At 40.0% G+C, this 13,605-nt stretch overlaps 1 protein-coding gene across 17 annotated transcripts in view; it reads right to left on the bottom strand.

Moving 5' to 3' along the window:
* TCF12 (transcription factor 12) overlaps positions 1 to 13,605 on the bottom strand; it is a 376,442-nt gene that overhangs the window by 17,502 nt on the left and 345,335 nt on the right. For 16 of the 17 annotated variants that reach the window (XM_025389607.1, XM_025389614.1, XM_025389605.1 and 13 more), the window contains 3 exons: positions 12,680 to 12,794; positions 11,619 to 11,781; positions 1,299 to 1,531 (listed from right to left, as the gene is read on the bottom strand). In XM_025389607.1, coding sequence (XP_025245392.1) covers positions 1,299 to 1,531; positions 11,619 to 11,781; positions 12,680 to 12,794 — 511 coding nt within the window. The remainder of the gene's footprint in view (positions 1 to 1,298; positions 1,532 to 11,618; positions 11,782 to 12,679; positions 12,795 to 13,605) is intronic. The other variant, XM_025389611.1, reaches the window with a different exon arrangement.

The following is a 13,605-nucleotide window of genomic DNA, read 5'->3' as shown; positions in this document are numbered from 1 at the left end:
CAGTAGTTCAAGGAACCACTGCTTCTGCCACAGGTGAGTGGGTAACAATCTGCCTCCTTATGGATATCCCAAGGGAGTCTATAACTCTTTGAAGATTAGGTTTCATTAACATTTATACTCCACAGATATTTCAAGGACCTTGGGAGAAGAGGAGCAAGTATCCATTTTTAACGTTAGGCTGATTATACACAAAATGATCTATCCCTTATTCTTATTCATTAAATATATTGGAGGGAAGTGGATGAATTAACTACTACTGTATATACTTCTGCAAGTTTGTTTAAGTTCTCTAACTCTGGTTTTCCTAAGAAAGAGTACCCGTTCTGCAATCTATGCTGAGGCTCCATGGCTGTAGTTTTCAAGCATCTGCCCACCCTATTCTTTTTTGAACCTTCTTCACACAAAATCAAAAGAATTCCTCTCAGAGAGACTAGTGGTCAGATCTGGAACCTAGGGCCACATCTATGAATTCCTTGCAAAAAGGCTTAGGATATTTTAAGACAATATGTAAGTATATGGAGAAACTCAAGCTTGATGGTAAAACCTCTTAAAGACAAGAAGTTTCTATTATTTGATAACCCAGGGTCTAGGACATAGCTGGTTGGAACACAGGAGGTATGCAATAAATACACATTGAACAAATGAAGTTTCAAAGGTTCTTCAAGGCTGCAACAAACTTCCTGAAAAATGAAAGTGAGTCAGCAGTGGGTGAGCTGTTTTGCCCTTAAGGACACACAGGCATGCCAATGTATGTTAGCCCAAAAAGTTTTTGGTGTTCCTGGTCTGGGGTCAACAAAGAAGCCCTGAGACCTTGTTTATATGGGTGTAAAGGTATCTGGCAAAGGCAGAAGGGACCATGACAAGGCATCCTATTAACCAGCAGGGCATGGTAGATACTCTAAAGTAGACCAGGCAAGAAAATGAATACAGAGAAGTAGGAAACACATAAAGAGCAGGGAGGAGGGCAGGTCCAGGCAGGTAAATTTGATGGTTGACAGATCAGAAGCAACCAGAGCAAAGGGACACAAAGCACTACTGCTGAGCAGCAGGTAGAGGCTGTTTGTTCTCTGCTTTGTTGCACAGAATTACTCTCTAATGGTCGAGAACACTGAGCCCACAGATACTGGGTAATACAGTGAGACAGAGGTGAGAATACAAGAAAAACGACCCTGATGATACAGCAGCAGAAGCACTGGGAGAAATAACAAACAACTTCCCCAAGCAGAAGAGCAACTATAAACAGAAATGTCTGCCCATCTGAAGCAGAACAGTTATACATCTCGGCTGAACCTACTTACCTCTGACTTGCTGTTCTAGACTAAGGATGACTGCCACAGCTTGATGAAGAATAAGGAGTTTTGTTTGGGGTTTTTCACTCTTCAAGTGAAGCTGACACATTCGGCCAAGCTCTTTGAATGCTTCATTAATATCCCGCACGCGTAAGCGTTCTCTGGCATTGTTAGCCATCCGCCTCTCCTTCTCCCTTTCTATCTTCTGTTCAGGATTCAAATCCTCATCTTCATTAGTACTGCTAGAAAATAAAGTAACGACAAAGTCTATTAGGTTCCCTATAAAGTAAGATATGCTGATGGTGCACAACTATAAAGTGTAAAGATGGATATGAAAACTACCTATAAATTTTGTAAACAGTTGTAATAGGTGCAGTTAACATGACTGCATATTCTTTTCCAATTTTTCTTCAATGCACATATGCAGTCATATAGTTGAAATATACCACACACACACACTCTGAAGTGCATTTTTCATTGCACATTATAGCATAAAGATTTCTCCAGAAACTCTTCATAAATATAAGATCAACAACTACATAATATACCAGCACCTTGCTACACAAAATGTGATCCACAAATCAGCAGCATCAGTATTACTGGGAGCTTATTAAAAATACTGGAGTAGAATCTCTCAGGTTCTACTCCCATCTTACTGAATTAGAAGCTGCATTTTAACATGTTCCCCAGATGACTGATACACACATTACAGTTTGAAAGCCCTCCTAGTACATGAATGTATAATTTACTTAGCTTATGCTCTTAAATATACTCTGGCGGTTACCTGGTAAGAAGAAAGAAGGAAAGCTTAAGATACAGATTGAGAGAAGTATCTCAGAAAATGGCTATTTTTTTGTTCTAGAGAGAGATTATCATCAGTGGTGATGATTATAAAACACGGGAGAAAAGACACAATTTTTTGAAGGGCAAATTGGCAAAATGAATCCAGAGCCTTAATGTTTATTACCTCTTGATCAGCAATTCCAACTTTGGAAATTCATCCTAAGGATATAATTAGAGATGCACATAGAAATTTATGTAAAAGGAGATGATCACAGAATTATTTACATTAGCAACATATTGGGATCTAATAATAGGAAATAGGTTAAATAAATCATAGTACATTCAGACAATGCACCGTTATGTGGTTTCTAAAATCAAGCTGCAGATTATGCTAAGTAAAAAAAGCCAGTCATGAAAGATCACATACATACTCTACAATTCCATTTACGTAAACTTCTAGAAAAGACAAAACTATGGTAACAGAAAGCAGATCAATGGCTGCCAAGGACCATGGGATTGAGGAAAGGGACTCACTACCAAGGGGAATAAGGACATTTTTTGAGGTGGTGAAAATATTCAACATTATGAATATGGTGGCTGTTATATAACTTTTACACTTGTCAAAATGACAAAATATACACATTTTAACATACATACAGACTATATATTTAAAATTAGTGAATTTTATTATTACATGTGTATTAAGCCTCAATAAAGCTGATCCAAAACAAAAACACAACACTTTAAAAAAAATACATTGTTGAGGTGGGTCACTTCCAAGATGGCTGAATAAGAAGAGCTCTAGGCCGGGCGCGGTGGCTCAAGCCTGTAATCCCAGCACTTTGGGAGGCCGAGACGGGCGGATCACGAGGTCAGGAGATCGAGACCATCCTGGCTAACACGGTGAAACCCCGTCTCTACTAAAAATACAAAAAACTAGCCGGGCGAGGTGGCGGGCGCCTGTAGTCCCAGATACTCGGGAGGCTGAGGCAGGAGAATGGTGTAAACCCAGGAGGCGGAGCTTGCAGTGAGCTGAGATCCGGCCACCGCACTCCAGCCCGGGCGACACAGCAAGACTCCATCTCAAAAAAAAAAAAAAAAAAAAAAAAAAAAGAAGAGCTCTGGTCTACAGCTCCCAGCAAGATTGATGCAGAAGATGGGTGATTTCTGCATTTCCAACTGAGGTACCTGGTTCATCTCATTGGGAATGGCTGGACAGTGGGTGCAGCCCATGGAGGGTGAGCTGAAGCAGGGCGGGGCATCACCTCACCCAGGAAGCGCAAGGAGTTGGGGGATTACCCTTTCCTAGCCAAGGGAAGCCATGAGTGACTGTACCTGGAGCAGCAGTACACTCCTGCCCAAACACTGCGCTTTTCCCATGGTCTTTGCAACGAGCAGACCAGGAGATTCCCTCCCGTGCCTGGCACAGTGGGTCCCAGGCCCACGGATCCTTGCTTGTTGCTAGCACAGCAGTCTGAGATTGACCTGGGATGCTTAAGTTTGGCCGGAGAAAGGGCATCTGCCATGCTGAGGCTTGAGTAGGCAGTTCTATGCTCACAGTGTAAACAAAGTGGCAGGGAAGCTCAAACTGGGTGGAGCTCACTGCAGCCCAGCAAGGCCTACTGCCTCTCTAGATTCCACCTGTGGGGCAGGACGTATCTGAACAAAAAGCAGCAGACAGCTTCTCCAGACTTAAACAGCCCTGCCTGACAGCTTTGAAGAGAACAGTGGTTCTCCCAGCATGGCATTCGAGCTCCGATAATGGACAGATTGCCTCCTCAAGTGAGTCCCTGACCCCCATGTAGCCTGACGGGCAGACACCTCCCAGGAGGGACCGAAAGACACCTCACATAGGCGGGTGCCCCTGTGGGACGAAACTTTCAGAGAAAGGATCAGGCAGTAATATTTGCTGTTCTGCAGCCTCTGCTGGTGATACCCAGGCAAACAGGGTCTGCAGTGGACCTCCAGCAAACTCCCAACAGACCTGCAGCTAAGGGGCTGGTCTGTCAGAAGGAAAACTAACAAACAGAAAGGAATAGCATCAACATCAACGAAAAGGACATCCACACCAAAACCCCATTTGTAGGTCACCAACATCAAAAACCAAAGGCAGATAAAACCTTATCTTTGTGGGGTTTTATCTACCCAGCCAGAGCAGAAAGGTTGAAAATTCCAAAAGCCAGAACGCTATTTCTCCTCCAAAGGGACACAACTCTTCATCAACAAGGGAGCAAAACTGGATGGAGAATGAGTCTGACAAGCTGACAGAAGCAGGCTTCAGAAGGTCAGTGACAACAAACTTCTCCAGGCTAAAGCAGCATGTTCTAACCCACTGTAAGGAAGCAAAAAACTTCGGAAAAAGGCTAGACGAATGGCTAAACAGAATAACCAGTGTAGAGAGGACCTTAAATGACCTGATGGAGCTGAAAACCACAGTACGAGAACTTCGTGAAGCATACACAAGCTTCAATAGCTGATTCGATCAAGCAGATGAAAGGATATCAGTGATTGAAGATCAAATTAATGAAATAAAGCGAGAAGACAAGATTAGAGAAAAAAGAGTAAAAACAAATGAACAAAGCCTCCAAGAAATATGGGACTACGTTAAAAGACCAAATCTATGTTTGATTGATGTACCTGAAAGTGATGGGGAGAATGGAACCAAGTTAGACAACACTCTTCAGGATATTATCCAGGAGAACTTCCCCAACCTAGCAAGGCAGGCCAACATTCAAATTCAGGAAATACAGAGACCACCACAAAGATACTCCTCAAGAAGAGCAACTCCAAGACACATAATTGTCAGATGCACCAAGGTTGAAATGAAGGAAAAAATGTTAAGGGCAGCCAGAGAGCAAGGTCAGATTACCCACAAAGGGAAGCCCATCAGACTAACAGCGGATCTCTCAGCAGAAACCCTACAGGCCAGAAGAGAGTGGGGACCAATATTCAACATTCTTAAAGAAAAGAATTTTCAACCCAGAATTTCATATCCAGCCAAACTAAGCTTCATAAGTGAAGGAGAAATAAAATCCTTTACAGACAAGCAAATGCTGAGAGATTTTGTCACCACCAGGCCTGCCTTACAAGAGCTCCTGAAGGAAGCACTAAACATGGAAAGAAACGACCGGTACCAGCCACTGCAAAAACGTGCCAAATTGTAAAGACCATTAACGCTACGAAGAAACTGCATCAATTAATGGGCAAAATAACCAGTAGTATCATAATGACAGGATCAAATTAACACATAGCAATATTAACCTTAAATGTAAATGGGCTAAATGCCCCAATTAAAAGACAGAGACTGACAAATTGGACAGAATCAAGACCCATCAATGTGCTGTACTCAGGAGACCCACGTCACGTGCAAAGACACACACAGGCTCAAAATAAAGGGATGGAGGAAGATCTACCAAGCAAACAGAACGAAAAAAAAAAAAAAAGCAAGCAGGGGTTGCAATCCTGGTCTCTGATAAAACAGACTTTCAACCAACAAAGATAAAAAGAGACAAAGAAAGCCATTACATAATGGTAAAGGGATCAATGCAACAAGAAGAGCTAACTATCCTAAATATATACACACCCAATACAGGAGCACCCAGATTCATAAAGTTCTTACAGACCTACAAAGAGACTTACACTCCCACACAATAATAACGTGAGACTTTAACACCCCACTGTCAATATTAGATCAACGACACAGAAAATTAACAAGGATATCCAGGACTTGAACTCAGCTCTGGACCAAGTGGACTTAACAGTCATCTACAGAACTCTCCACCCCAAATCAACAGAATATACATTCTTCTCAGCACTACATCGCACTTATTCTAAAATTGACCACATAATTGGAAGTAAAACACTCCTCAGCAAATGTAAAAGAATAGAAATCACAACAAACTGTCTCTCAGACCACAGTGAAATCAAATTAGAACTTATCAGGGGAAAAAAAAAAGTAAACAGTGGTTAATTCTGAATAGTGGGGTTTCTTGTGATTTCTGTGTATACTTTTCTGTATTTTCTAAATTTCTGTAATGAAAATAGACTACATAATCAGAAAAAAAATATGAGGGAGATGCTCTGTAACAGCTTATAGAAAGTTCTATTTATGATTCAGATATAAATTACTGACCATGGCTTCTCAGAACCTTGAAATAATGTGCAAAAATATCAGACATTTTTACCTCTTCTTTAATACCCTGAGTATTCTAATAAAAGAATAAGTACACAGGCCAGGCATGGTGGCTCGTGCTTGTAACCTAAGTGGTTTGGAAGCTGAGGCGGGCATGGGGGAACTGCCTGAGTCCAGCAGTTTGAGGTTATTGTCCACTGCACTCTAGCCTGGGTGACAAACAGAGACCCTGTCTCTAAAAAGTATGTAATATCTTACCTGCTAATCACTAAGAATTATATAAATGCATTCTTTTGACAAAAGAAAATCACTGGTTCTTTGACTTCAAAAGGGCTTTTAAAGATCAATGAGCCCAATGGTGTCCACAGATAGCCACTCACTAGAATCTCCAGGAGCACTTAAAAAACACAGCTTTCCAGATCTCACTACCAGGGATGCTAGACTCACTAATTTAGTGAGTTTGGGTTGGGGCCTAGGCACCTGTATTTCTAAAATGTTCCAGGGTCTGTGCAGCAGGGCTGAGAACCACTTCAAGACCTAGGATCACATAGCTAATTGGTGGCAGTATAATGATGAGATGTCAGGTCAGTGCTCCATGGAAGCAAGCCTACACTATACACTTAAAATTACCACCATAACATTACCACTGTAACAGTAGATATAGTATCGTTATTGAGTGCTTACTGTGTGCTATACAGTGTGCAAAGGGTTTTACATGCATCATTTTCAGGTTATTCCTACAAGAATCCTGTAACAGAAAGTCTGTTTTTAGAGAAGAAGAAACTGAGCTCAAAGACTTGCCCACAGTCACTTGGCAAGTATGCAATGGAACCAGAATTCAAACCCTTATTTTGTCCAAGGGTCATGTTATTAACCTATTCATTATTATGGACTATTACTAACCTATTACGCTGCCTCCTAATTTCTGATGACCTATAATATGGGTCAGCAAACTGATCTATGAGCTGGTCATCCGTATTTGTAAGTAAAATTTTATTGGAACAGCGATACCCATTTGACTTTGGCTACTTTTGTGCTATGATGGCAGAGGTGAGTAGCTGTGACAGAGACTGTATGTCCAATAAAGCCTAAAATAGTCACTATTTGGGCCTTTATAAAGAAAGTTTGCTGATTCCTGATCTATAAGATGATGAATACGGAGGAAAGATGTAAATTGTTTCCCTTAAAATTCTATTTGAATAAAAACTATGTAAGAGTTAAGATGCCTCCATAGAGTGGTCTCTGAATTCCTTGACACAGTTTTTCCTTCCTTATGCCCCTGATAGTTGAGTACAATGCATATTAAAGTAACAACATTAACATCATAAGATTTCCTTTTTCCCAAGATAAATGTTTAGGTGTTGAAAACAGTGAGAATGTCAAAAGAGCAAGAGGACCCGTTTTAAGTACATGAATGACAGAAAGGACCATTCTGCTTCTTTTAGTTTTATCTACTATCCTCATTGCACCATAACTCACCACAAAGAACGATGTTTTAAATCTGTATAACATATATACATATCATTGATAAATGAGTATGTATGCCAAGAAATAGGGTGTACCACAAATATACTAAATGATCTAACTTTTAAATTTTCATCAAAAAAAGTATTTTTTTTTAGAGACAGCATTTCTGTGTGAGCCAGGCTAGAGCGCAGTGGCATGATCACGGCTCACTACAGCCTCAAACTTCTGAACTCAAGCAATCTTCCTGCCTTACCCTCCCAAGTAGCTGGGACTACGGGCGTTTGCCACCATGCCCCGCTGGTTTTTATAACTTTTTGTAGAGACAGAATCTAGCTATGTAGCCCAGGCTGGTCTTGAACTTCTGGTCTCAAGTGATCCTCCTGCCTTAGCCACCCAAAGTGCTGGGATTATAGGCATGAGCCACTGTGCCTGGCCTAACTCATCTAATTTTAATGTAGAACTGGAAGAAAAATTTGAAGGAAAAATCTGGAAATCACTTGAAACTAATGTACTATGTGTCTGTATTCACACTTCAAAGCAAGGTCAAGTCCATTTTCTAGAAAACTCCATGACATCATTCTGTCTAGAATACTTCCTTTTTCATACTTTTCTCAAATTACTATTTAAATGTTTGTTAAAAACATTTTTTGAGAAGGACCGATGGTAAATATTCTCAGCTTTGGTGGGCCATACAGTCTCTGTGGCAACTATTCTAGTCTGGCAATGCAGTATGAAAACAGTCACAGACAATGGGTAAATGAATGGGGCATGGTGGTGTTCTAATAAAACTTTATAAAAACAGGCAGCACCCGGGCGCAGTGGCTCACACCTGTAATCCCAGCACTTTGGGAGGACGAGGTGAGCAGATCACTTGAGGCCAGGAGTTTGAAACCAGCCTGGAAAATATGGTGAAACCCTGTCTCTACTAAAAATACAAAAATTAGCCAGGCATGGCGCCTGCCTGTTATCCCAGCCACTTGGGAGGCTGAGGCTGCAGTGAGCCAAGATCACACCATGGCATTCCAGCCTGGGTGACAGCGAGACCCTGTCATAAAATACACATGCGCGTGTGCGCGCGCACACACACACACACACACACACAAATAAAATAATAAAAACAAAAACAAAAATAGGCAGTGAGCTGGGTAGGCCCATGGGCCATAATTTGCAGACCCCTTGTTTAATTAAATCAGTCTTACCATATATTTAGCCCTTATATTAATATACAGTTATGAGCCCATAATAACATTCTGGTCAATGAAGGACTACATATATGACAGTGGTCTTATTATATTGGAGCTAAAAAATGTCTACTATCTAGTAATGTAGCTGTGGTAAGGCTGCAGCACATTAGTCATGTAATACATTGTTTGTATAGGTGCTGATATAAACAAACATACTGTGCTGCCAGTTGTATAAAAGCATGCAATGAAGTACAGTATACACTACAGCAAGTCCTCAATGTCACTGATCAGTTCTTGGAAACTGCAACTTCATGCAAAATGACATACAATAAAACCAGTTTTATCATAGGTTAATTGATATAAATAAGAGTTAAGTTCCTAGAGTACATTTCTGGTGACAAAATACCACCAAACTTCTAAATAAAGACCAAAATACACTTCTAATATTAAACAATGAAATAAATGTGAACTATTCATATATTTAAGAAAGACTCATAAAAATAAGTAAGATTATTATTTACCCAATTATTCCAGTTCAGGGTCAGTGGGAGGCTGGAGCCTATCCCAGCAGCTCAGGGAGCAAGGCAGAAACTACCCTGGACAGGATGCCATTTCATTGCAGGGCACACTCTCACACACACCCACACTCTCTCATACTGGGACAATTTAGACACATTAATCAACCTAATGCACATTTTCGGGGTGAAGGAAGAAACTGGGGTACTCAGAGAAAACCCACATGAGGAGACGTGGGAAGAATGTGCAAACTTTACAATGAAAGAGGCTCCAGCTAGGAACCAATTTTTTTTCTCATCATTTCACAAAATGATGTTTTTTGAGGACCTGCTGTACTTGATAATAATAACTAGTTATGTTATTGGTTTATGTATTTATACTATACTATACTATACTATACTATACTATACTATACTATACTTTTTATCATTAGGGTATACTTCTAACTTAAAAAAAAAGTTGGCTGGGTGCGGTGGCCCACGTCTGTAATCCCAGCACTTAGGGAGGCCAAGGCAAGCAGATCACTGGAGGTCAGGAGTTCGAGACCAGTCTGGCCAACGTGGCGAAATTCCATCTCTACTAAAAATACAAAAATTCACCGGGCGTGGTGGCAGGCACCTGTAGTCCCAGCTACTCTGGAGGCTGAGGCAAGAGAACTGCTTGAACCCGCGAGGCGGAGGCTGCAGTGAGCTGAGATTGTGCCACTGCACTCCAGCCTGGGTGACAACAGCGAGACTCCATCTCAAAAAAACAACAAAAAAAGAAAAGGTTAACTGTAAGACCTGAAGGCAGGTCCTATAGGAGGTATTCCAGAAGAGGGCTTTGTTACCATAGGAGATGACAGCTTCCTGCATGTTACTGCCTGTGAAGATGTTCAGTGGGACAAGATGTGGAGGTGGAAGACAGTGATATTAATGATCTTGACCTTGTGGAGGCCTAGGCTAACATGTGTGTTTGTGTCTTAGTTTTTAACAAAAAAGTTTGAAAAGTAAAAAAAAAAAATTTAAATAGAAAAAAGCTTACAAAGGCCGGGTACGGTCGCTCATGCCTGTAATCCCAGCATTTTGGGAGGCTGAGGTAGGCAGATCACTTGCGGTCAGGAGTTCCAGACTTGCCTGGCCAACATGGTGAAACCCCGTCTCTACTAAAACTACAAAAATTAGCCTGCAGTGGTGAGGGGTACCTGTAATCCCAGCTACTTGGGAGGCTGAGGCAGGAGAATCATTTGAACCCAGGAGGCGGGGGTTGCAGTGATCTGAGATGATGCCACTGCATTCCAGCCTGGGTGACAGAGCAAGACTCCATCTCAAAACAAAAACAAAAAAACAAAAAAACAAAAAAAGCTTACAAAAGAACTTAAAGAAAATATTTTTGTATAGCTATATAATGTGTGTTTTAAGCTATCACTACAAGAGTTAAAAAGTTAAAAATAATGTAAAAGTTTTTAAAGTAAAAGACATACAGTAAGCTAAGGTTAATTTACTATCGAAGAGAAATATGTTTTAATAAATGAAATATAGCCTAAATGTACAGTGTCTGTAAAGTCTACAATAGTGTACAGAAATGTCCTAGGCCTTCACATTCACTCACCACCTGCTCATTGAATCACCCAGAGCAATTTCAAGTCCTGCAAGCTCTATTCAAGATAAGTGCCCTATACAGGTGTACCATTTTTTATCTTTTATTTTTACTGTGCCTTTTAGGTGTTTAGATACATAAATTCTTACCATTGTGTTACAATTGCCTATAGCACTCAGTTCAGTAACATGGTATACAGGTACACAGCCTAGGAGCAGGTTAGGTTTGTGAAAGTATACTGTATGTTTGCACAATGATGAAATTGCCTAGCAATGCATTTCTTAGACTATATCCCGTTAAGTGACACCTGACCATATTCAAATACTAATTGATAAAATCTAAATGTCCGTAACACACAATTTAACTTCTTTTAGCTATTTTACCTTCTACTTGTCTAACAGACTAAGCAACTTGAGCGAAGAGATATAATTATATTTTATATATAGTCCCTCAAATGGTGTAGTATGAAGGAAAACATAATTTTGAAATCAAACCTTCATATACTTCTCTTTTATAGGGATGATGTGGTGACTGAGACAACATACACAAAAATCCTAACACGATATCTAGAACATAGCTGGCAGTTAATAAATGCATGACACCCAACTTCTCAAGTATTTTTACCTATGGAAAATGAGTAAAATTTAAAACCTGGATACTAACAAATACCTTGTTCTGCCTCTAGATGAAACCTTGATGTCTTTTTGGGAGGATTCATCATCTGACTTCATGTCATCTGATGAAGGAGGTTCATGAAGGTTTTCATCCTTTTCTTTGTTTTCAGTCTTGATTTCTGTTGTAACAACAGTTCCAGACTGACTCTGCAAGCCACCTAACAAAGAGGCAAAGGAAAGATAAAAGACGAGACGCATTTATGAATTAGAGCTAAGACAATAAAAAGCTTTCTAGCTGGTGAATATCCTTAGAAGTTACAGGGTTAGGATGGAGGTTTGAAGATGTAGGAAGTATACTATTTAGAGCTGAAAAGAATATGTCCACATCCTTGTGCTTTTTAACAGCATTTATATTTAAAAGAACAAGTGTGACCCCTATGACCAGTCTAATGCTCACTTTCAGGCACTATTTAACAAAAGAACAAGGATGAGAAACAATGGATTTTAGAAACTAACTTCTAAGATGCTGCAGAGGTAAAGGACATAAGCTTAACATCTTCCTGGATACACAGTAAAATAGGCATCATGGTTAAATGTAACTGGGAGAACTTTATTTTGGTGATCTTATTTGCACTTTTAAGTGCTCTATCTTCACACTTATTTGTAAGCTCTATTGGAGCAGTGATCAAGTTTGTTTTTTATCGAAACTGTATGTCTCTTCAATCAAACGATAATCTCTAAAACAACAGCTTCCATCATTCAGAGCTCTCAGTATAGTCAGAAATATCTGTCACTGCCTCTAGGGACCATGAAGACACATTCATGAGGGAAAATGTCTGAGGAAGAGGGACATGACAGAACAGGAAGAGGTAAAAGATAACTGGTAAATACTGAACAATAGTCTATAGGTGGATCTATTCACCAATAAGTATCTGTAATTGTCAACCTAGGTGGGCCAGTTGGAACCCTAAATGTCTGCTCTCCACAGTACTATCTGGAATTCCCTCACCTAAATGACTTTTGATTCACAGATGTCAATCCAGCTGTGAGAAAGGTGAGAGTGTTTCAAATGATATCTCTGTCTGCATTAAATCTGAAAACCAACAATATAGTTACCTCTATAATTTTCTTGTGTTTTATGGTTCAGGTCTGTGCTTGAAGAAGTGACTGTACTAGACAGGACTGAATGATTGCCATTGAGACTGACAGAGTCTTCCCGATGAGTTCCAACCTAAAGTTAAAGAAAATCCACAAAAACCCAAAAATAAAAAAATGATCAAGATAGTTCAGGGGCAATAACTGTCCAAATTATTCTACTTGGTTTAATAGAGAAAACAGTATCACTCATCTGATTTCAGCAACTTTTTCTGGATGTCATTATTCTGGTTTTTGGGGAGAATTTCAAAATATTAATACTTCACAGTAGTACTGCTTTTAAATCAAAAGAACACATACTGTTTTTTAAAAATGAAACTTCTAATTTGTAAATTTTAAATCCCACAGAGGGTGTTTGTGAGAAACAAATGAGCTGATAAAGCATTCTATAAGTCACAATGCACTACACATCATAGGGTCTATTAATAATCCTATATAATCAGTCGGAAAATCTATTTCATATAATACCTAAATACATTAAAGTATGCATGAACTGGCATTGAACAAAATACTTCTACATTCCAAGCAATAGTAGTATTTATCTAAGTGTGCCCCTCTATCATATATAGTATCTTATTTTTTCTCTGTCTCCCTTCAAAATTTTTGAAAGAGCAACAAAAGCAATACAAAATTAAAAGAATTTAGGCCGGGCGCGGTGGCTCACACCTGTAATCCCAGCACTTTGGGAGGCAGAGGCAGGCGGATCACAAGGTTAGGAAATCAAGACCATCCTAGCTAACATGGTGAAACCTTATCTCTACTAAAAATACAAAAAATTAGCTGCGCATGGTAGCAGGTGCCTGTAGTCCCAGCTACTTGGGAGGCTGAGGCAGGAGGATGGTGTGAACCCGGGAGGCGGAGCTTGCAGTGAGCAAGATCGCGCCACT

Source organism: Theropithecus gelada, chromosome 7a (assembly GCF_003255815.1).
Source record: "Theropithecus gelada isolate Dixy chromosome 7a, Tgel_1.0, whole genome shotgun sequence".
In the NCBI taxonomy this organism is placed as follows: domain Eukaryota; kingdom Metazoa; phylum Chordata; class Mammalia; order Primates; family Cercopithecidae; genus Theropithecus; species Theropithecus gelada.
This window is presented reverse-complemented; position numbering and strand designations above follow the sequence as displayed.